Source organism: Mixophyes fleayi, chromosome 1 (genome assembly GCF_038048845.1).
Source record: "Mixophyes fleayi isolate aMixFle1 chromosome 1, aMixFle1.hap1, whole genome shotgun sequence".
Lineage (NCBI taxonomy): Eukaryota > Metazoa > Chordata > Amphibia > Anura > Limnodynastidae > Mixophyes > Mixophyes fleayi.
Genome location: NC_134402.1, coordinates 51082085 through 51104883, shown reverse-complemented (window position 1 = coordinate 51104883; position 22799 = coordinate 51082085). Strand labels below are relative to the sequence as shown.

Here is a 22799-nt window from a genome sequence, read left to right as displayed (position 1 = left end):
AGACTGTCCCTCCATTTCTGGTGACTTTAGTCTCACTTGTGAGACAAGGTCTCGCTGCCCAGAAGGGCAGGCAAGTGTGTGCAGGGGATTCTGCTGCTACAGGGAGGGTGAAATGTCATTGCAAAGATGAGGGAGGGATTGTCATTCAGGGGAGGAGAATGGCTTGTTCCCTATGTGATGTGACCACACACGTGGGATGGCTGTGCACCCTCCGATGCACTTCCGCAAGTGGCTGTACACACACTTTTGTCGCACAAGCAACTTAAGTTTTATTTACATACGCTTAAAATGAGTAGTATCTCCCAATGCAGCCCTCAGACTGAAAAAGGTTGTTCACCCCTGGTTTAATATATCACAAGAGCAATAAAATAATTTTGCTATAAGTTCCTTTATCTCTAGCATAGCTGGCTTTAGAATTTGGACTAGGCAGTATGATGCGGGAAGAGCTCATAACATGTATGTTTCAGCTGACAGTGTACCTTTAAGGTATAAGTGTTGGAGGAACCAAAATGTTTAATGCTGATCTTATATAGTAAAACAGATTGGATATGCTTGAAGAGTGTAGAGTGTCACAAAATAACAGACATCTCTCTTTAAAAGTGAAGCAATAGTTTGGATCTAGGAAATTCAGTTAATGTCTTGTGCAATTCATGCACACTGGGGAACCTGTAAGTTGCAAAATAAATTATTCTCTTTAAGACACAAAATAGCACCCACAGAAAAGCCCTAGGATTGCTGGTGTTAAAGGACAGCATGAGAGACCTAATTACCTCAAATTCAAGAGATTAGTGCTTGAGCAGATAATAAGAGCACTGCGAGCTACAATTATTCAGTAACCAAATAAAGGTCATTCTGAGATAAGTAACAAAAAGTGGAAATTGCAAACTTACCTATATACTAACTCTGACTGAAGTGGACATTAGAAACCTTGGTAATACACATTCAGACAATGACAAACTAGAAGAAACACGGTTTATAGAGAAATCACAGAGGTTCACAAGGATTAAAACGTCATATACAGACTATGTTTGGTATTTGCTAATGAAACAGCAGGAAGAATTAAAATGACATTATTTATGAGGGTATGAGGTTATTTGAAGAGGACTACTTAACCTGACAGTGAGAAATGGAGAAAGACAGTCATTACCAAACCAATCCTCAGATAACACACTACAATAAAGAAACTGGTGTTAATTGGCATTCATTTTAAAATCACTTTTTTTTTTTCTATCGGATACACTTTTTCTTGCCTATCAGTTTTAAATATTTGACTGCTTTAAACTCATTTCTTGTTAAGCAGAGATGGGATGAATTTTAGGGCATACCAATAAAATGATAGGAATTGTATACTGTACTGTTTAACCCTGTATGGTTTACTGTTTGTACTATGTACGGCGCTGCGGGCACCTTGTGGCGCCTAACAAATAAATGATAATAATAATAATAATAATACTTGTATATATAAGATTGTATAGATGCTCTCTCTTCTGCAAAACAATTGTATTTATCCTCTCTCATATCCACACAATGTGGCAGTCCTATCAGTTTCCAAGCACTTTCTAATTTCTTCACTACTCCAATGTCCTCTCCAGAAAAATAGGCATGGTTTTGATATACAGCCCCACTGTCTGCCAAATATTCTTCAATCACATCTATTACCTCTGTCACATCCACCACACTTTTAACAGTACACACAGTCTCCTTTTGATCCCTTTTGCTTTTCACTTATCTGCATCATTTGCTTCAAACTTAGCATCTCTCTCTAAAATATATCTTTCCACTGGCACTTTGTCTCTTTAAACATGCTATTATAACACCAGTCTTTAAACCGCCTTCTCTGGACACATCATCCTTCTCCAGCTATTCTTGACTACTCATCTTGTCTAAACTACATGAACAGCATCGTTCCTCTATATCCTGTGTGAACTTTCACTCTAATTACTCCACAGAAACAGCACTTACTAAGATAACAAATAACTTACTGCTAAGCTGGAAAGGTCTTTACACCATAATTCTTCTTGACCTATCTTCAGTCTTGATGCAGTAAATCACTCTGCTACTCTTACCTTGCTCCACTTTGGGAATCCAAGGTCATAACCCTTTTCTCTCAATGTACCTTGAATTTTTCCATTTAAGCTCTACTGCCTCTTGTCATTCTCACTCTTTGTACCTCATTTGTTTGTTTTTAGACCCCCAGTCCCATTTATTCAATGTACCGGTAAGTGTATTAGCATATACATGTAAGAAGAACATGTAGCGCTAGCTCAAATCTTATAAAGAGACAACATAATTATAAAACAACAGCTAGTGGATCTGTCAGAGACAACAAATGGTGAGAAACTGGCTGCTTAAGCATGACATAGATGGTTTTATTCCAAAGGCACAATAACATGTTCTGAGCCAGTAAACCCACAAATTTTCTTTTTGTTCAATATCTTTCAAGAGCTTTTGAAATTGAAATTGCTTTTGGCAGCAATTCTCAAAAACAAGAGCAGCACTACCCTATAAGCAACATAAGCAGCAGCTTAGGCCCCACCTTGCCGCAACCCTAATTATTTATTTTAGTTTATATGTGTAAGGTTCCTTACTATTTCAGTCCTTGTCAAAAGGTTCAACAAAGCCCTTACAAAGTGTCTCATACGTCATCCGTTTTCTATGCAGGCAGGGGCTGTAGGCTGAAACGCCAATACTTCACCAAAATAGCACAGTCACTTCTCTGCTGCAGAAGCAGAAATTCCTATGGCACCTGTCACCGCCAGTACCTGGAAGCAATCTGGCGCTGCAGAGCTCCAACCACGAACACTGTGCTGCCTCGAAAAAGTGAGTCACAGGCTCAGTTGACAACCACTCATTTATGTAGAGCTGCATCAGGGAATGGCCTAATGACTTGCTGCTAGTAATTAGTTGCCAGCATCTGACACTTGATTCAGGTTTTATATAAAGGAGCTTCCCGAGAAACACACATTGGCAGAATATTGAGCTAGCTTCTGTGAATCAGGTTCTCCTGACTCTATTGGATTATTATCTGTGTTTTGACCTTCGGCACTGTACGACCACCCTTCTGGCTCTTACCCTTTTTGGCTGTGGATGACTACACTGCTGGATCTTAGCTCTTGGCTCTGGACAAATATCCTTTTGGGTCTTAACCCCTTTGGCTCTGGAAAACAACCCTGCTGGACATTTTCCTCTGGCGAGCCTCTAGCTGAGCTCCACTCTCCTTTATGAAGAAAACATCTTGCTCACTAAAGACTACATCTCCTCCTGCTATTACATTCCACCAGTCGAACTCTACAAAACATAATAATTTGTATTTTATGTGTGTTCATATCGGGGCCCAAACAACACAGAGTAAAACATGTGTACTCTTGCTCTACAATGTACACATGTCCATGTCGTTCCATCCATTGAGTCTCTTTAAAGGCAGACCACATAATCCTGTGTGTCTGTTTGCAAAGTGTCTTGCAAAGTACTGCATGCTTAGTTGAAGACTTTTATATCTTACCAGGACAAACTATAGATCAATATTCTCCAACCTAGCATTAGCTAAAGAAGTTTCACAGTTAACTTTTAGAATTCTAAAATTAATTGGCTCTATTTTAAGTAATAGTGTCGGGTTGGGCACAATTTTATTTTGCTTAGGGACCCAAAAATTATTAAACCACCTTTGATCAAAATGTAGGATAGAACTTCCCTGAAACCTAAAGTGCACCTGTCACCGTGGAGCAGGGGCGGATCTAGAAAACTACTGTACCCGGAGCGATTTAGGGGGGGGGGGGGATTTAGGCCCCGCCCCTTTCTAGCATCTTAGGCTGCAGACGGCTGCACAGGTCCGTCCGGCCGTGACAGGCAGGGACAGTGTGCTGCCCGGCTGCTGTGATTGTGTTTTAAACACAGTCAGAGCAGCCGGGCAGCACACTGTCCCTGCCTGTCTGGACGGACCTGCACATACTGTGCAGCCGTCGGCAGCAAGTGTCTGCTAGGAGGGGCTTAACCAATAGTGAGCCTATTCATTCACTCTGTACGCCATGATGTCCCCAGTTCCTAGTGAATTGGGTCATTTTCAAGTCTCATGAATTCAGCATTAACCATGAAGGTGGTCATTGAAAGTGCACTGTGGGAAAGTAGTGCAATCAGGTTTGGCTATAAAAAGTAGTGGTATTAGTTTAACTGAAGTGATGCGAACATGATAATGAAAATATAGAAAATGTTCCTAGTTTAATGAACATTAACTACTAAACAGGAATGGCGAATATTATTATGCTGTCATATGTAATAGGATACAGAATAAAGAATCTTATCAGAAGAGAGGGCAGGGATTAAAATACAAATTACAAATTCTTCCAATTATGGGATAATTTACTGATGATTACTTACATTAAGTTAGAAAGTAGTTGATTCATTGGTAATTGAAAATATTAAAATGAAGGGAACATGCTATTAGGTCTAAATATATATTTTTTAAAAAAAGATAAAGTATGTATTATATGAAAGCATTTAATAATCCACTACTAATATGTCACTTGGAATAAACAATCAAAAAATTTAAAAACGGAAAAACACCAAATTACAAGAGCAAAAAAAAAATATTTTAAACAAAGTTCGGTTTAGAACAATCATTTTTTCATATAAAAGTACTTTTAAATTAAAAAAAAATATTTTTGCAATTCAATCTCATTTACAGTCTCTAATGCACTCACATCCTATTAAAAAAACTCACTACTTTATCCTACACTACTAACAAGTCTAAAAGGCATGAGGGATAATGAATCATTAAACAAATAGTGTAATAAAATGGAAACGGGATAATAAGGTAAGAGATGGTGTCATAGATTAGAGGAAAAAATTGCTGTCATATTGTGATAAAGAATCTCATTAATATTTATTTTTAGGATGGATTTATAGGCTCAAGAAGAAAGAAAGTAAGCTTGATTCACTCTCCAGAATCCCTTCAAACATGAGTACATTCATAAAACAAAAAAAAACAAAGGAAAAAAAAACATAAAAGTACGAAAAAATCCAATGAGCAGTAATTAAAATTCATATTAAAAAATGAGGCTTATTTATTGCTGTAGCACTTGACACTTATTTGCTAACCAAGAGTGATTTTCCTTGTGCTTCAAGAACCCTAACTGGTGTTACTTTCAGCCTTCGAGATATTCTCCCTCTTTGGACTTCTTACTAATGACTGATGTAATGGATGTGAACAGAGACAGGTTAGTCCATGATGGGATGTCAATGTTGACTAGTCTGTACAGTGTCCATTTTAGGCCATTGCTATTTGTTAATACGCAAAACATCATTCAACTGAATCCAATAAGTGTGTGAAGTCCGAAAAGTTCGTGTGTTAGAATTGTGTGAAAATAAAACAAAGCAATAAATGACAAGAGATAAGCAATGAGTGACAAGCGACAAGTTATGAGGGATATGTGAGGAGGAATGAGTGATGACTGATGAATAATGAAGGTAGGATGACTCATGAGACTCCCAATCAGTAATAAGATATATATGATGCTAATTATTTTTAGCACATAACACATCAGTTTAATTTTTAAATAAAAGAAACTGCATGTATCACACAATAGTAATAGTCTGTGTTCATATTTCCAGCATATGAAATGCATTTCTAATACTTTATAATATTTAGAAAACAGCTAATTGTTCTATTTGCATCTTTTTCAATACCACTGATTAACAAAAAAAAAAACATTTAGGGCCTGATTCATTAAGGAACATAAATGCTAATAAATGCCATATTTTGCATAAATTTGCAGTGAGCATGTCCAGAAACGTACTATACCTCCAACAGCCTATGATTTTATGGGCGGAAGGGAGAGGGGAATGGGCATATGCAGGTACTCAATGTACAGTAAGGGCGTGCCAAGCTTGAGTGTACTCAGTAGTGTCCAATTCAAGCTTTGGGCATCTGTAAGATAGGTGTTTTTCAGTTGTATCAACTGCACCAGCTACAGGTCAGGTGTAAGTGCCGAGTGATAGTGATGACTGTCAGGTATGAATGCTAGTGTTTGCAATTGGGCAACTCAAAAAATGCATTTTAATTATAGTAGACATTATTAACATCTTGATAAAGGTATTTAATGGGAAAAAATTTAAATAAAAACTTTCTTAATGTTTTTTCATTAATGACTATATCATTAACAGGTAACAATAATTGAATCATTTTTGTTTTCCTGTGCGTTCTGCTGGGACTTTATATTACACGTGTATTGTATATATCGTACAGTGTATTGTGTCTGTTTCAATATGGCAAGTGCCATATATGCAGAGGTGTACCTAGATCCGTATTCAACAAGAGACGCTTCTTCAGATCCGCTTCTAGTCGAATACAGATGTGCGGATATCCGATTTACATGTGTTAAAAAAATAAAAAACGGAAAATATGTTCATTTTGCGTGCCTTAATGAATCAGGCCCTTATTTACAAATTTTGAAAAAATAGACAATTATTTTACATAAGTATTTATTTCCTTCTGGGTGATTATACACACAATGAATTCACTGGAAGTTATGACGTGCTACAATTGAGATAAAAATAAATACATTTCTCTGTGCCATATACGACAGTTGGTTAATGTATTGCAAAACAAGAGCTTCATCATGAAAACCAAACATTCAAAGCAAGTCTGAGAGAAGGTTATTGAAAAATTACCAATTAGGGAAGTCAAGAAAAAGATTTCCAAGATTAAATATCTCCTGGAGCACTGAAAAGACAATCATATAAAAATACAGAAACTATGGCACATCTATAAATTTGTCTAAAATAGGGCATTCTCCAAAAATAAACACCCATAAAGAAAGGCACATGTTAGGGAGGTTACTAATTGTGTGATGAAACATGATGGAACATGGTCTGATACTCATAAGTCATAATCAATAAACAAATACCAAAGGATTTAAACAGCGCCCTAGAACCTCTATAAATAAAGTGAGTCATACACAAACTGGAAAACTATAAGGACACAAGCTGCAGGAATCTCAATCAATTTAATATCAATTTAATATCATTATATCTACTATATGAATGCCTAGTGGCGTGTGGAAAAAAAAAACAAGCTGCAGCGCCACCTGCTGGGCAGAGTTATACACTGACCTATATATTTCTTGAAGGAGAAGTGACAGTTGGGAGTGGTTGGTGGTTGCCGGGGGTGACAGTGGGGAGTTTTTAACACCTTAAGTAGCTTGATGAAGGATGTGGCGATGAAGATGAAGGATGAGGTGATGGAGAAAAATGATGAGGTGGTGACATGTGGACAAAACCACGTTAAAAAAGTGCGCTTGCGTCGGGAAGTAACGCTCTTCCCCTGAGGAGGCCTGGGCTAGGCCCAAATGCATGACAAGAACCTTTTTAACACCGTAAGTAGCTTGATTTGACTAGCATGCATGAGTATCATGCACGGGTTAACTTGTGTGTGTGTATTTATATACATATATATATATATATATATATATATATATATATATATATATATATATAAATAAAGAAAATAAGTTTATACAATGATAGTAGTCGCACAGTAACTAAACATCATATGCGCTAACACCTCTAAATAAAGGCAATGACAACAGAAATCATCGTGATATGAGAGCTAATAGATAATAAACAAAATGTATATGATGGGGATCGGGCTCTCCCAAAGGACAGGAAATAAATCTTGATAAGTCCTAAATTTTAAAGAATATAGTATAATGACTGCTCAAAAGGAAGGTAGTTGCCAATCCAAACTAGGAGCCTGATTCATTAAGGAACATAGGTAAGACATTTTTTTTTTAAGTCTCCTGGACAAAACCATTTTAAAATGCAAGGGGTGAAAATCAGTTTTCTATTTCGCACATAAGTTAAATACTGACTATTTTTTTATGTAGCACACAGATATCAACTTTAAAATTCAGTGTACAAATAAGCTATAAAGTATTTGTGTGCTACATGAAAAAACAGCCAGTATTTAACTTATATGCAAAATAGAAAACTAATTTTCACCCCTTGCATTGTAACATGGTTTTCTGTCCAGAAGACTTAAATAAGAAATTTCTTATATATGTTTCTTAATGAATCAGGCCCTAGATTTTGAATCAAAACATCTGATATATACAGTCAAGTCCATAAATATTGGGACATCTACACAATTCTCATATTTTGGGCTCTATACACCACCACAATGGATTTGAAATGAAACAAACAAGATGTGCTTTAACTGCAGACTTTCAGCTTTAATTTGAGGGAATTTAAAACATCCAAATCAGATGAACAGTGTAGGAATTACAACGGTTTCTATATGTGCCTCCCACTTTTTAAGGGACCAAAAGTAATGGGACAAACTAAACAATCCTACATCAAACTTTCACTTTTTAATACTTTGTTGCAAATCCTTTGCAGTCAATTACAGCCTGAAGTCTGGAAGGCATAGACATCACCAGACGCTGGGCTTCATCCCTGGTGATGCTCTGCCAGGCCTCTACTGCAAAGGTCTTCAGTTTCTGCTTGTTCTTTGGGCATGTTCCCTTCAGTTTTGTCTTCATCAAGTGAAATGCATGCTCAATCGGATTCAGGTCAGGTGATTGACTTGGCCACTGCATAACATTCCACTTGTTAGCCTTAAAAACTCTTTGGTTGCTTTTGCAGTATGCTTCGGGTCATTGTCCATCTGCACTGTGAAGCGCCATCCAATGAGTTCTGAAGCATTTGACTGAATATGAGTAGATAAATTTGCCCGAAACACTTCAGAATTCATCCTGCTGCTTTTGTCAGCAGTCACATCATCAATAAATACAAGGGAACCAGTTCCATTGGCAGCCATACATGCCCATGTCATGACACTACATCCACCATGCTTCACTGATGAGGTGGTATGTTTTGGATCATGAGCAGTTCCTTTCCTTCTCCATACTCTTCTCTTCAAATCATTCTGGTACAAGTTGATCTTTGTCTCATCTGTCCATGTGATGTTGTTCCAGAACTGTAATAGCTTTTTTAGATGTTGTTTGCCAAACTCTAATCTGGTCTTCCTGTTTTTGTGGCTCACAAATGGTTTATATCTTGTGGTGAACCCTCTATATTCACTCTTGTGAAGTCTTCTCTTGATTGTTGACTTTGACACATATACACCTACCTCCTGGAGAGTGTTCATAATTTGGCCAACTGTTGTAAAGGGGTTTTTCTTCTCCAGGGAAAAAATTATTCTGTCATCCACCACAATTGTTTTCCGTGGTCTTTTGGTGTTGCTCAGCTCTCCAGTGCGTTCTTTTTTTTTTTTTAGAATGTTCCAAACAGTTGATTTGGCCACACCTAATGTTTTTGCTATCTCTCTGATGGGTTTGTTTTCATTTTTCATCCTAATGATGGCTTGCTTCACTGATATTGACAGCTCTTTTGATATCATATCGAGAGTCGACAGCAACAGATTCCAAATGCAAACATCACACCTAGAATCAACTCCAGACCTTTTACCTGCTTAATTGATGATGAAATAATGAGGGAATAGCCCACACATGTCCATGAAATAGGTTTTGAGTCGACTGTCCCATTACTTTTGGTCCCTTAAAAAGTGGGAGGCACATATAGAAACCGCTATAATTCCTACACCGTTCAACTGATTTGGATGTAAATACCCTCAAATTAAAGCTGAAAGTCTGCAGTTAAAGCACATCTTATTAGATTTGTTTCAAATCCATTGTGGTGGTGTATAGAGCCCAAAATATGAGAATTGTGTCGATGTCCCAATATATATGGGACTTGACTGTATTGTTAAAAGGGTCCATTAGGAGACAAAGTAAATAACTCACACTCTCCAATGATTTCCTATAAATAGATAAAAATCTAACTGCCAACCTACAGGGTATATTTAATAATGTAATGGGCAAACCAGCTTTGTAACCATACTTTATTGCCATTTTTATTCCTGAAGATAGGAACTTGATTGACTACAGGCCCCAGCATTTTTTCTTTACCTACTTCCCTGTCGTAGGGAATAGGAGTAGCTTGCAAAATATGGTTCAGGGGAGCAGTAAATAGTGACTAATGGGCTACAATACATTTGTGAACATTTTGTCATTCTTGCGATTGACAGCTTTTAGTCTTTAAGTTACAGTATCACAATTTATTGCCCATAACGAGTAGAAAATCAAATGTCAACACACACTGTCTCAGTTGCCCACTAAAGTGGGCAAAGGGATGCTTCCCATAATGTTAGGTTATAGCCTCGTATGGATGACGGGGCTATAGGTGGGAACAACAAAGTCAAGGGCCGGGTGTAGTGGTGCCCCCTTCAACCACACAGATTGTTGGAATGGGAGTGACAGGGCCCTGCCAACTGTGATTTTGGAGTGGCATCTGTAGTGCTTATTGGTCACCTTTCCCATAGTTGGTTGACTTTCTACAAGTCTCTGTTTATATGCAAGGGAACAGTGTTGACATAATACACAAAGGAAAGGGGCATAAACTCCTGGGCAACCTATGGGATTTTCATACCTTAGACCAGTACAGGTGACTGGAAGACAGAACTTTTTACCTAGGGCAGTGATGACTAATGTATTGCAGGATTTTAAAAATGGATTGTATGCCTTTCTTACAAAAAAAAATAATTAGTAAGATTGTTAGAATCTATTATTGGGATAATGGATCCTTGGAATTAAATAGGATTGCCATCTGATGGGTAAGGAAGAATTGTTTCCCCCAGAGCAAGGATGAATTGGCAGCTGCCGTTGTTTGCTGTCCAGTGAATTAACACAGTTAGGTTAAACTGGACTTTGAGCTTTTCTTCAACCTTGTCAACTATGTAACCGCTTATCTTTCACTTCATACAAATACTTGAAGCCTACCCTTATTGTACAATTCATCATGCAGAAGGAGAGCTACAGACATTCAAACCAGTGACCTGATCTGAAGCAATCACTGATGACCACTAGCTAGTACTGTACTCGCAGTCATGAGGCAGAAAAGGGTCATCTTGGAGGGAGGGGCCTTGTACATTCAGATTGATGCCCCATGTAATCCTAGTGCCTTTGAATGGACGTTACAGCCCTGAAATTGCTACAGAAAGTGAACCAATTCAAAAATATAGAGTAAAATGGCAACAGTCACATTAGGGTGTTTTGCTTTTACTTTCTCTAAATCAACAGAGCAAGAATTTATGACAGACCCAGGTCCACCAAGTTCAACCTTTTTTTAACTAGACATAACAAAAATGTATTTTTTTCCATTGCATTAATTTACAATATATATAATACATTTCTATCTATTTTCACTAACATTAGATAAGAATTGTGTATACAACGGCATGCTATTTAGGGACATAAATATTTGAGTTTCTGCATTCATTTGCTTAGATATGATGAAGCAGTACAATGCCCAATAAATACATTTGTCTTCCTCAGGCCTTGTAAAGTCAAAATTAAAATAGAATACACAAGTCATGCTAATATCATTGTCAAGTTATACTTTATCGAAATCTGAAGTTTCTTTACATAGCAAAGGTTTATCCCTTTGCTAAAGCAATAAACTTTTGCTATCTTCCACATAAACATCTGAATACAATGACTAGTTCAACGTTCATGTCTCCACCTCATGTCTCTCCTCATTCCAACCGTACCCCCCCCACCAGTACCTGCTTAGAAATGCCATTTTCCAGGCAACCATGAAAACAGACGACAGTTTTACCTCTGTTCATGGATGATTCAGCGTATAGAATACTGTATCACATTGTTTCTGGATCAGACGGTGTAAAACTTCAGTTGTTAGGTTACTGACAGATGCTTTTTGATACCCTAGCCCTGTTGCAGTTACCAGAATAGACTAGTTATTAGTAACTGTTGGCACTCTTTAATGTTTATTAACTCCTACAGAATGTTTGCACAGTGGCCCTGATGAAAGTCAGAAACACTGACTGAAATCGTTGGGTTTAGATCCTGTTAGGTTTAGTATGTATTTATAATACATTTTTTGCTTCCTTGAACGACTACAATTGCTGGTGCGTTCTATTCTTTGAACTTGGTGGATTTTTTATCTTCACTTTCTCTCTCTCTCATATATATCCTCTGAGACAAGGAAACCACATTTCCCATACACGGTTTCAGGTTTCAGTATCTGACACCAATTTTATATATATATATATATATATATATATATATATATATATATATATATATATATATATATACACATATATATATATATATATATATATATATATATATATATATATATATATATATATATATATATACACACACACAAGTTAACCCGTGCATGATACTCATGCATTCTAGTCAAATCAAGCTACTTAAGGTGTTAAAAAGGTTCTTGTCATGCATTTGGGCCATAGCCCAGGCCTCCTCAGGGGAAGAGCGTTACTTCCCGATGTAAGCGCCCTTTTTTAACGTGGTTTTGTCCACATGTCACCACCTCATTATTTTTATCCATCGCCACATCTATCCAGATGTCTATCCAGACACAGGGATCACTCTCAGCGGTCCTGAGTATCAAACTCCTCTCACTCTGTCACCCCCGGCAACCACCAACCACTCCCCACTGTCACCCCCGGCAACCACCAACCACTCCCAACTGTCACTTCTCCTTCAAGAAATATATATATATATTTTTTTAAATCTTTATAAACACTTTTAACAATTAACAAATTAAATTAACAAATTAAAAACATCTTAGTATACCAAATTTCAGCCCTTTCTGAATTTTTTTTTCCACACACACTAAGAATTTAGTAGGTCAGTGTATAACTCCGCCCAGCAGGCGGCGCTGCAGCTTGGTTTTATTTTTTTCACACACACACACACACACACACACAGACAGACTAACTAACACACGCCACTAGGCATATATATATATATATATATATATATATATATATATATATATATATATATATATATATATTCAGTATATAGCACCAATCCACAATTATACTTGTAATTCTTGTTAACTCAGTAGTTCACTAAGCATTAAAAAAAAAAATGAAAATAAAAGATTCCTTTAAACCATGACATTACAATATATTGCTGTTGATTATTCTTAGAATTCTGCTTGTAGTGTCAATTTACTGACCACTAAAACTTCTTGAGCAATTTCATTCCGATACATAAACTTTGAAGGAAATTAAGTTGATATAACTTAGGACTAAAAGGAGCAGTGTAAGAAAATCAGGGACATTGTGTTCTGGCAGAATGCAATTTCAAAATGTACAAGAGTCCAGGCATATAAATGTTCAACAAGCTTTCTTTTTCATTTCTATTTTTTTCTTTTTAGTGAACTAATAGAAAACAAAATCCTGCCTTAATGACTAATGAGCTCGTTAATTGGGCTTTAAAAGTTAAAAAAGAAAAAACAACTTTGCAAATGGATGTCTGAATATACTTTCTTGAGTGCCCATCATTATTTCTATAAGGTCTACTGAATAGAATCTGAAAATGTCTTCAATGTCTGCAGCTAAAATAAGAATATTAAAGTAATTTAATAAAAAGTTAAGGAAAATATTTTTAATCACACAGTCATACTTACTAACAGATAATGGGGAAAAACAAAGGACAAGGATCATACTTGCAATTACTTTAAAATTATTTCCAGGGACACTTGAGCAGCATACCCAAGCACTTTACTTACAGCCTACATGGATCTTCAATCAATCCAAACCATGACATGTCGATAGAATTTTTTAATACTTATATTCAACATAATATTCAATTGTATACATTTCAAATAGGAGTAGTAAGTACTAAATATAATTAAATCTATACTGTATATATTAACTACAGTGTCTATAATTAAGAATATGGAGCACATGCAAGATGAACCAGAGCTCCCCCTGCTGGGTACACTTAGTAAGAGTTAAAATTGCAGCACAAAGTACTTTCCAAATATAAGACAGATCCATCAACCTGGTATAAACTCCCTCATCAAGCTGATAGGCACAAAATCCTGCTCCAAAGAACTATCAGGGTTCATTAGAAAGCAGCACATGACCAAGCTATCTGCCACCTACCTGTGCAGCAACAATTCTGAGTTGTCTGATGACAACTCCCTCTAACTCTTTAGTAAATATTCTTATCTTAGCTGCACCAAAGTCTGAGCTGAATTAACAGAGTGCAATTTTATTTCTAACTCCTTGGTATGCTGTCTTCTCACGGCTTATTTGTTTAAAACTTTTATTACTAGTCTTTGCTGGGGGAGTTGATTGAGAGTCTGAATGAAGGCACTGTTCACGTGTGTTTGTTAACCATATATAAATCATTGTAGAATAGATACAAGTCAGTGATGGCTGCTTAATCAGTGTGTATAGTTCTAAGTGTGTTAGTTACAAGTGTACAGTCATGGCCAAAAGTTTTGAGAATGACACAAATATTATTTTTCGCAAAGTCTGCTGCCTCAGTTTTTATTATGGTAATTTGCATATAATCCATAATGTCATGAAGAGTGATCAGATGAATTGCAATTAATTTCTCTTTGCCATGACAATGAAGTTTATCCCAAAGACAACATTTACACTGCATTTCAGCCCTGCCACAAAAGGACCAGCTGACATCAGGTCAGTGATTTTTCTCATTAACATAGGTGAGAGCGTTGACGAGGACAAGACTGGAGATCACTCTGTCATGCTGATTGAGTTAGAATAATAGACTGGAAGCTTTAAAAGGAGGTTGGTGCTTGAAATCCTTGTTCTTTCTCTGTTAACCATGGTTACCTGCAAGGAAATACGTGCAGTCATCATTGCTTTGCACAAAAAGGGCTTCACCGGCAAGGATAATGCTAGGAAAATTGCACCTAAATCAACCATTTATCGGATCATCAAGAACTTCAAGGAGAGAGTTTCAAAAGTCGTGAAGAAGGCTTTGGGGCCCCAATAACGTCCAGCAAGCACTAGGACCATCTCCTAAAGTTGATTCAGTTGCGGGATCGGGCTACCAACAGTGCAGAGCTTGCTCAGGAATGGCAGCAGGCAGGTGTGAGTGCATCTGCACGCACAATGAGAAGACTTTTGGAGGATGGCCTGGTGTCAAGAAGGCCAGCAAAGAATCCACTTATCTCCAGGAAAAACATCAGGGACAGACTGATATTCTGCAACAGGTACAGGAATTGGACTGCTGAGGACTTGGGGTAAAGTCATTTTCACTGATGAATCTCCTTTCAGATTGTTTGGGGCATCTGGAAAAATGCTTGTCCGGAGAAGGAAAGGCGAGTGCTACCACCAGTCTCGTGTCATGCCAACAGTAAAGCATCCTGAGACCATTCGTCTGTGGGGTGGCTTCTCAACCAAAGGAGTGGGCTCACTCACAATTTTGCCTAAGAACACAGCCATGAATAAAGAATAGTACTAAAAAAATCTCCAAGAGCAACTTTTCCCAACCATCCAACAACAATTTGGTGATGAACAATGTCTTTTCCATCATGATGGAGCACCTTGCCATATGGCAAAAGTGATATCCAAGTGGCTCGGGATCAAAATATCGACATTAAACAGGAGGAAACAGGAGAAGAACATTCTACCCATTATCATAGCAACACATGGGCAACAATCAGCATTCACCTGACACTCCATAATCTACTGCTGATGTTTCCATCTCTCCCTGGCTCCAAGCTTCACAGCACAAGAAGCCTAATTTCCTTCACAGCTCATGAAAATTCGTTTCATCTGTCAGTTTATTTCCCTGCAACATCCCCTCTGTTTAATTAGCCTGCTGAACTACTTGCTCAGCCACTTCCTTCAGCTCCTACAACTCTTTCAGTCTTCTATCTCATGTACTTTCAAGGCTGAAACTACGTTTGAACTGACTTTGGCCCCCTCTCCTATTTCACGACTCTGCAACTACTCTGTTACTACTGTGCCTTATTACTCTCCATTCAACACTTCTACCCACTGCCCCCACATGGCTCCCCACAGTATTACTCCATACTACAAGCCCAAGCCTATCTCCTCTATGAGCTGTTGCTCCTCCCCTCCACTACATATCACCTTGTCCCCCTCAGGACATCCAATCCCACCAATCATATTCCCATCCTTCCTCTTACACACTTTCCCCTGTCCTGCGCACTCTGGTATGCAAGATCTGTCTACAATAAACTCACTTCCTTCATGACCACTTCCTCTCTTACTCCTGTGGTCTCCTGTCCCTTACAAAACCATGGATCTCCCCCTCTGATACTACTTCCCCCGCTGCACTCTCCCATTGTATTCTCTCCTTCTACCACACTCCCCACCCTGGGTACTGCCAAGATGGAGGTCTAGGTGTCCTATCTTCTCTTGGCTACACCTTCAGTGTTATCCCCCTTGAACCCTCACTCTGCTTTTCCTCCTTTGAAATTCACTCTATCCACCTCTTCTCACCTCTCTACCTTCATGTTGCTGTCATCTATCATCCTCCTGGCCCTTCCTCCCAATTTCTGGATAACTTTGCCACATTGCTTTCCCATTTCCTCTCTTCTGATCTTCCCGCAATTATTATCGGGGACTTTAACATCCCTACCAACTCTCCTATTATTGCAGCTGCCTCTAAAATCCTAATTCTCACTTTTTCCTATTGCCTCTCCAAATGAATAACTTCAGCCACCCACCGTCATGGTCACTTCCTGGACCTAGTGTTCTCCCATCTCTGTGACTTCTCCAACTTCTCAAATTCTGTCTTCCCACTCTCTCACCACAATCTCCTTTCCTTTATCCTCTCTTTACCTCCTGCCCCTCTCTACCACCCAAAGTCACTCGCACACAGTGTCCCATCAACAGCATTGACCCAATCATTTTTTTGACCTCCCTTGAACCCCTCCTCGCTCCCATTTGTTCCGTTTCATGCCCCAATGCCGCTGTCACTCTTTACAATGACTCATTATCTGTTGCCCTTGACATTGCAGCCCCAGCCCCACTCCATCTCCACCAATTTGAACTCCAAACCTGGCACTCCGCTCTTACTCGTCTCCTTCAAAAGTGCTCCTGCGAATCCCAATGGAGTAAATCCCGCTCCATCTCTGATTTCATTCACTTTAAATTCATCTTTTCCTCCTACTATTCTGCTCTCTCTTGCTAAACAAACCTATTATTTCACATCCCTTATCTCCTCCCTGTCCAATACACCTGAAGCCTCTTCGCCTCCATTAATTCTTTACTGTGTCCTTCCCCACCTCCTCCCCCTCGTACATCACTGCTCTTGACTTTACCACCTACTTCAAAGACAAAATTGACTCTATTGACATTGATATCTGCTATCACTAGACTCACCTCCCACCACCCATCCTCTCTATTACTTACTCTGCAACCCTTTGCTCCTACCCTCCTGTAGCTGTGTCCAAGATCCTGTCCTCTTGTACCTGTCCCCTTCAAGTTCATCCGCTTCCTCTCTCCCAATGCCTGTTGTCACTTTGCTCACCTCTTTAACCTTTCTCTCTCCACTGGTATCTTCTCCTCAGACTTCAAGCATGCTCTCATCTCCCCTATTCTCAACAAACCCTCACTTGACCCATCCTCTCTCTCTAACTATCGACCTGTATCTCTGCTTCATTTTACTTCTAAAATTCTTTAATGACTTGTCTTTAACTGTCTGACCCACTTTCTCTCCTTCCACTCACTTCTTGACCCCCTTCGGTCTGGCTTCCGTCACCTTCACTCAACTGAAACTGCCTTTGCTAAAGTAGCAAATTACTTACTATCAGCTAAGTCCAAAGGTCACTTCTCCCTTCTGATACCCCTCGATCGACCACTCTTCCGCTTACCTCACCCAAGTATCTGTCTCTTGGCTATAACTACCTGGATATCACAGCCTCAATCTCAACATCTCCAAATCAGAGCTCAACATCTTTCCTCCTACCAATGTTGCTATCCCTTCCAATATCTCCCTCTTACATGACAACATAACTCTCTCTCCCGTCACCCAAGCCCACTGCCTTGGAGTCACCCTTGATTCTGCCCTCAGCTTTACCACTGATATCCAGTCCATCATCACTTCTTGACACTTCTTCCTCCGCAACATCATGAAAATTGATTCCTTCCTCTCTCAGGAAGCAACTAAAATCCTGGTCCATTCACTCATCAGTTCTCACCTCAGATTATTGCAACCTCCTTCACACTGGCCTTCCACATTTGTGACTAGTCTCATCTTCCTCTCCCACCACTCCTCTTCCGCTACTACTCTGCGTAAATCCCTTCATTGCCTCCCCATCCGTTTCAGAATTCAGTTCAAGCTCCTTACTCTCACTTACAAAGCCCTTACTGACACTACTCCCCCTTACATCTCTGACCTTGTCTCTACGTACATACCTACCCGGCCACTTCACTCTGTCTCTGACCTCCGTCTCAACTCTCCTCTCATTATCTCCTCTCATGCTCGCCTCTAAAACTTCTGCTGTGGGGGATTCTTTGGAACTTCCTACCCCACCTCACTCTACTTTCCCCCAACCTTCAGTCCTTAAAATGCTTACTCAAAACTCACCTTTTCAAGCTCGCCTATACTACCACCTCCTGACCATCTTATCCATCACCTACTCTTCCTTCACCTGCCATGTTTATTTTCTCCCAGCTAGTCCTACTATCTCTGACCATCCCTCCCTCTAGAATGTAAGCTCCCATGGGCAAGGCCCTCTCTACCTATTCTCCCATGTCCGTCCACTGTCTCACTCCCTTATACGCCCTGTCATGTACTTTGCTGTATTTTGGGGACTCAGTGTGAGTTCCCATAGCATTATTCACACTCATCTGTGCTACTAATGTATATTACCTCATCTATTTGTTATTTGCTTCTGTACCCGGCACTACGAAACCTGTGGCGCCTTATAAATAAATAAATAAATAAACAACAACTCAGCTCTGGCAACAAAAGAAGACATTCCCTCCCTACTAACAGAAGAAAAGTCTATAAAAAGTTAGTTATTCAGCAAACAGTGAACTGACCGATGTGGACTCATGCACAGACCAACTTGAGAATAAAATTAACATGGTAGTTCAATTGCAACAAATGATGGACCAACATATATACAACACTTAGAACATGACTTTAATATTTTGCAGGATAAACAAGAAGACACATAAAACAGGGCAAGATGTGAATGTTGAGTCTAATGACTTGACTACTTCTTAAGCTGCATATAATTGTTGTAACCCTCCTAAACTGACGGGTGCTGCCAGTGAGGAGAAGCAGATGGAAGCTTCTTACCTAAGAAGCGGTCAGCTGCTGTTCCTTAAACTCAGTGATGGGCTGTGATGTCACTACCTCTCCTTACCTCTCCTCTCATCTGCTAAAGAGACAGCAGAGGGTGAGATGGGGGGGGGAGGCAGAAGGTGTTTATGTTTAGCCGGCTTAAAAGTATCTAAGGACAGAATAGGGAATGGGATTATTATACTCACTGTTATTTTCCTTTCCTTGAAGAACTCCATGGCCACCCTTACAATGGGTTAACTCCCTACTAGAGTGTAGACAGGGAAAAAGAAGCACACCTAGATGTTATATAAAGGTGACTCCTCCTCCATACTAGTGTCTTAAGTAACTTCCCAAGGTGTCCCACGAAAACATAAATATAGAACATGGGTGGGAACATAGGTCTGACATTGAAAATTTAAGGAAAGGAAATTAACCGCGAGAAGAATTCTCCCATTCCTTTATCTACTCCAGGCAGCCCTTACAATGGGATGTTCAAAGTAGTGTAATCGACAGGTTGGGCTTAAAAACCAACAACACTGATGTTGTGCACAAATAAACTTTTTCTTACTGAGCAATTTGCTGGAGAGCCTTTCTCCCAAACTGGGCGTAAAGAGCAAATGAGACACTTAAAAGATAATGGGCCTGATTGATTAAGGAAAGTAAAGCAAAAAAACAGTAACTTTGCACCTTGGCAAAACCATGTTGCATTGGAGGGGGAGGTAAATTAAAAATGAGATGGAAGATTAATAGTTGGGGTAGGGCATGTCCTAGATAAAGTTTAAAATTCAGTGTAATCATAAAACTATCAAGTATTTGTGTACTATATGGAAAAAACAGCCAGTATTTAACTTATGTGCAAAATAGTAAACTGATTTGCACCCCTTGCATTGTAACATGGTTTGTCCATGAGAAAACGTACTAGTTTTTTTTTGCCTTACTTTCTTTCCTTAATGAATCAGACCCAATGTCTAATAAAGGTGCACAGAGATGACCATCCAGCTGCTTTGCAGATGTCATTCGCTGAGGTCTGAGTCTTGCGTGTCCAGGATGTAGTCACAGCCCTGTTGAGTGTGCCTTTAATACTTCAGGCACATCACATCCATTCTCCTTGTAGGCCTGTGCAATAACATCCTTGATTCATCTTGCTAAAGTAGGTTTTAATGAGATACAATATTAACAACTAATGGATAGAAATTCCATACACCTTTCTGCTACCCATGTGTCTTCTGCACACATGCACCTTACACAAGGCACAATATAGGCAGACATGCATGCGGCTGTACTTACCATATATCTATAATACCAAAAGCCTAAGTCAGCAGTGCAATATATCTCTTTTTAGTTCACTGCATTTATTTATTAGTCTATTTTCAGGACACTGAACGTCTTTTATGATCTTTTATGAACTGTATTATTTATATATGTGGCGAAGCAAATTATAATTTGCATAAATATTAGTAGGTTTGTGTAGGGACTTGCACCATATTCCATACCTGCCAACTTTGTCACTGTACTGCCTGATCTCACTTTAGACCATTTTCCTTCATTAGGTTATGTTTTTTCAGTTTGTTTTTTAAATACAGGATGGATGTTTTTTTTGTATAATACAACTCATTAATGGGAGGGAACATAGGAGCTACCTATTTTTATATGCCTTTTTGAATTTTACTTCACTGTGGTGCTTCTGACTTTCTGAAATGGATTCTATATCCTGCCGTGTCCCAGACACATGTTCCAATGGATGAACTGTCCACAGATATTATATAATTTAAATAACTTGTAACATAAAAACTTGCACTGCCACCCTGAAGAGTATGAGAGCAGAAACAGAAATTTCTTATAGCAGCTATTTTGACATACACGTGCCCATATAATTAGGGTCACAGCACACAAATGTTTGGGAACCATATACGCCATACTTGCCTACTTTCGGCAAGTTCTATACCCGGGAGAGGGGCGTGACTAGAGGGTGGGAGGGGACGGGGCCAAACGTGGCATTTTGCCCCAACTCCCCCCCGCAACGAAAATCGCGTCATTTTGAGAGGACAGTTGCGGGATGCAGGGGAGACTTGCCTGCTCTCCCAGGAGTCCGTGAGACTGACCCGAATTTCGAGAGTCTCTCGGAATTTGGCAGGTATGAGATACGCTGTAGGCCCATTTAATAAATGACCCCCCTGCCGTGGGGGACAAAAAAATAGGGAAAGTAGACACTTATTGCAATTTTCTTATTGTGGTGGGGCACAATGAAAGCATAAACTTGGCAGGACTGGGAGTAAGAAGGAGATATCTTTGTATCTTGGACAGAGACCTGTAGTGAATGAGAGTTTATTCATCAGTATTCTAACGTGAGAGAAAATGACAGTAAGTATAGGATAACAATTTTCCATTAGAATTTTGTGCAATAGCCACTCTTTATACCTACACTACAGAACCTGTAGGATCTCCAGCCCATACTTGTATTCAAGGATGTTAACCTATATATTGTCATACTATATTGTTAGAAAATGTAGTTTATATTTTATTTCCAAACCACATACTTATTAAGGACATTTAAGGCTTGGCTAAAGAAAACACCAAAAGTCAGAAGTTGAAAGTGTCACACATGAGGGTCAATGGGAACACAGATAAGGGTGTGATACAATACACCTACATAGTTGGCAACATTTTAAAATAGATTCTAGGGAAATTTTTATGTGCATCTAAGCATGTCACGCATGACACTGTCTTTGCAGCCCTACCACACCAGACACCCATAGCAGCCAGCAGTCTCTAATTTCCATATACAGTCCCTAATTTGAAGGCTTTGTCACCTTATATTTTTCAATATTAACTGTTCTATACAATTACTTTTTTTTTGCATGTCAAGAAATTCTGATAATTCTTGCTCTCTGGTCTTTAAAAGTTAAAATTCATTAAAGAGAAGTATTTAAAATGTATTCTAATTAAATATCATGATTGTGATTTGATGAAGATTTGCAAAAACAGTTTAATGTGCAACTTGCTTAGATGAATCGGCTCAACAAGGTGTTTTACAATGTTGGGAACTACACAATCCTCATCTTGTCATGTTTAACGAATTTGATGATGTACGTATTGTGGATAAATAACTCTTTCGAGGGATACATATTAAAAACCTTAGACAATCACACTAATAAAGACGGCTGGCAACTACAAATGCAAACACACAGACAAGGATTTAAAGTGTGACCACCACTGAGGGACTAGCACCAAACCACACCCCTTAGCAGAGACTGACAGCTCAGCATACTGTAATAGACGGTTTGCAGATACATTGTACTGCATGTAAATCGCGCCTCTAGCGGCAGAAAGGCACATTACAGCCCGAGCCCTGACAGCTAGAGGGGAGATGCTGGCTTTGTCACACCTGCACCTAGTGTCCGCTGCATGACTCACCCGAGCCTCCTTCTCCAGCTGGCAATGCAACGTGCTGCCTTTCAGTTTTCGTACGATATGTGCAATGCTCACGGACAATTCCTCCTCCTCTCCCTGCATTGTGTACATAGCTTCACGAGAGCCAGCGCAGGGCAGAAAAAGGACCAGTTGTTTCCTAGCAACTGAAGGTGTGTGCAGCAAATACAAGTCCCGCAGAGAACAGAGAACATGCTATTGGTTCCGGCTGTAGCCCTGAAAGATTGG

The 22799-nt window shown here is 39.1% G+C and overlaps 1 protein-coding gene across 1 annotated transcript in view; it reads right to left on the bottom strand.

Annotated features, from left to right (window-relative positions):
* TBC1D19 (TBC1 domain family member 19) overlaps positions 1 to 22740 on the bottom strand; it is a 123947-nt gene extending 101207 nt beyond the window's left edge. The window contains exon 1 of the mRNA XM_075194760.1: positions 22557 to 22740. Coding sequence (XP_075050861.1) covers positions 22557 to 22664 — 108 coding nt within the window. The 5' untranslated portion in view covers positions 22665 to 22740. The remainder of the gene's footprint in view (positions 1 to 22556) is intronic.
* Between the last annotated feature and the right edge of the window lie 59 nt (positions 22741 to 22799).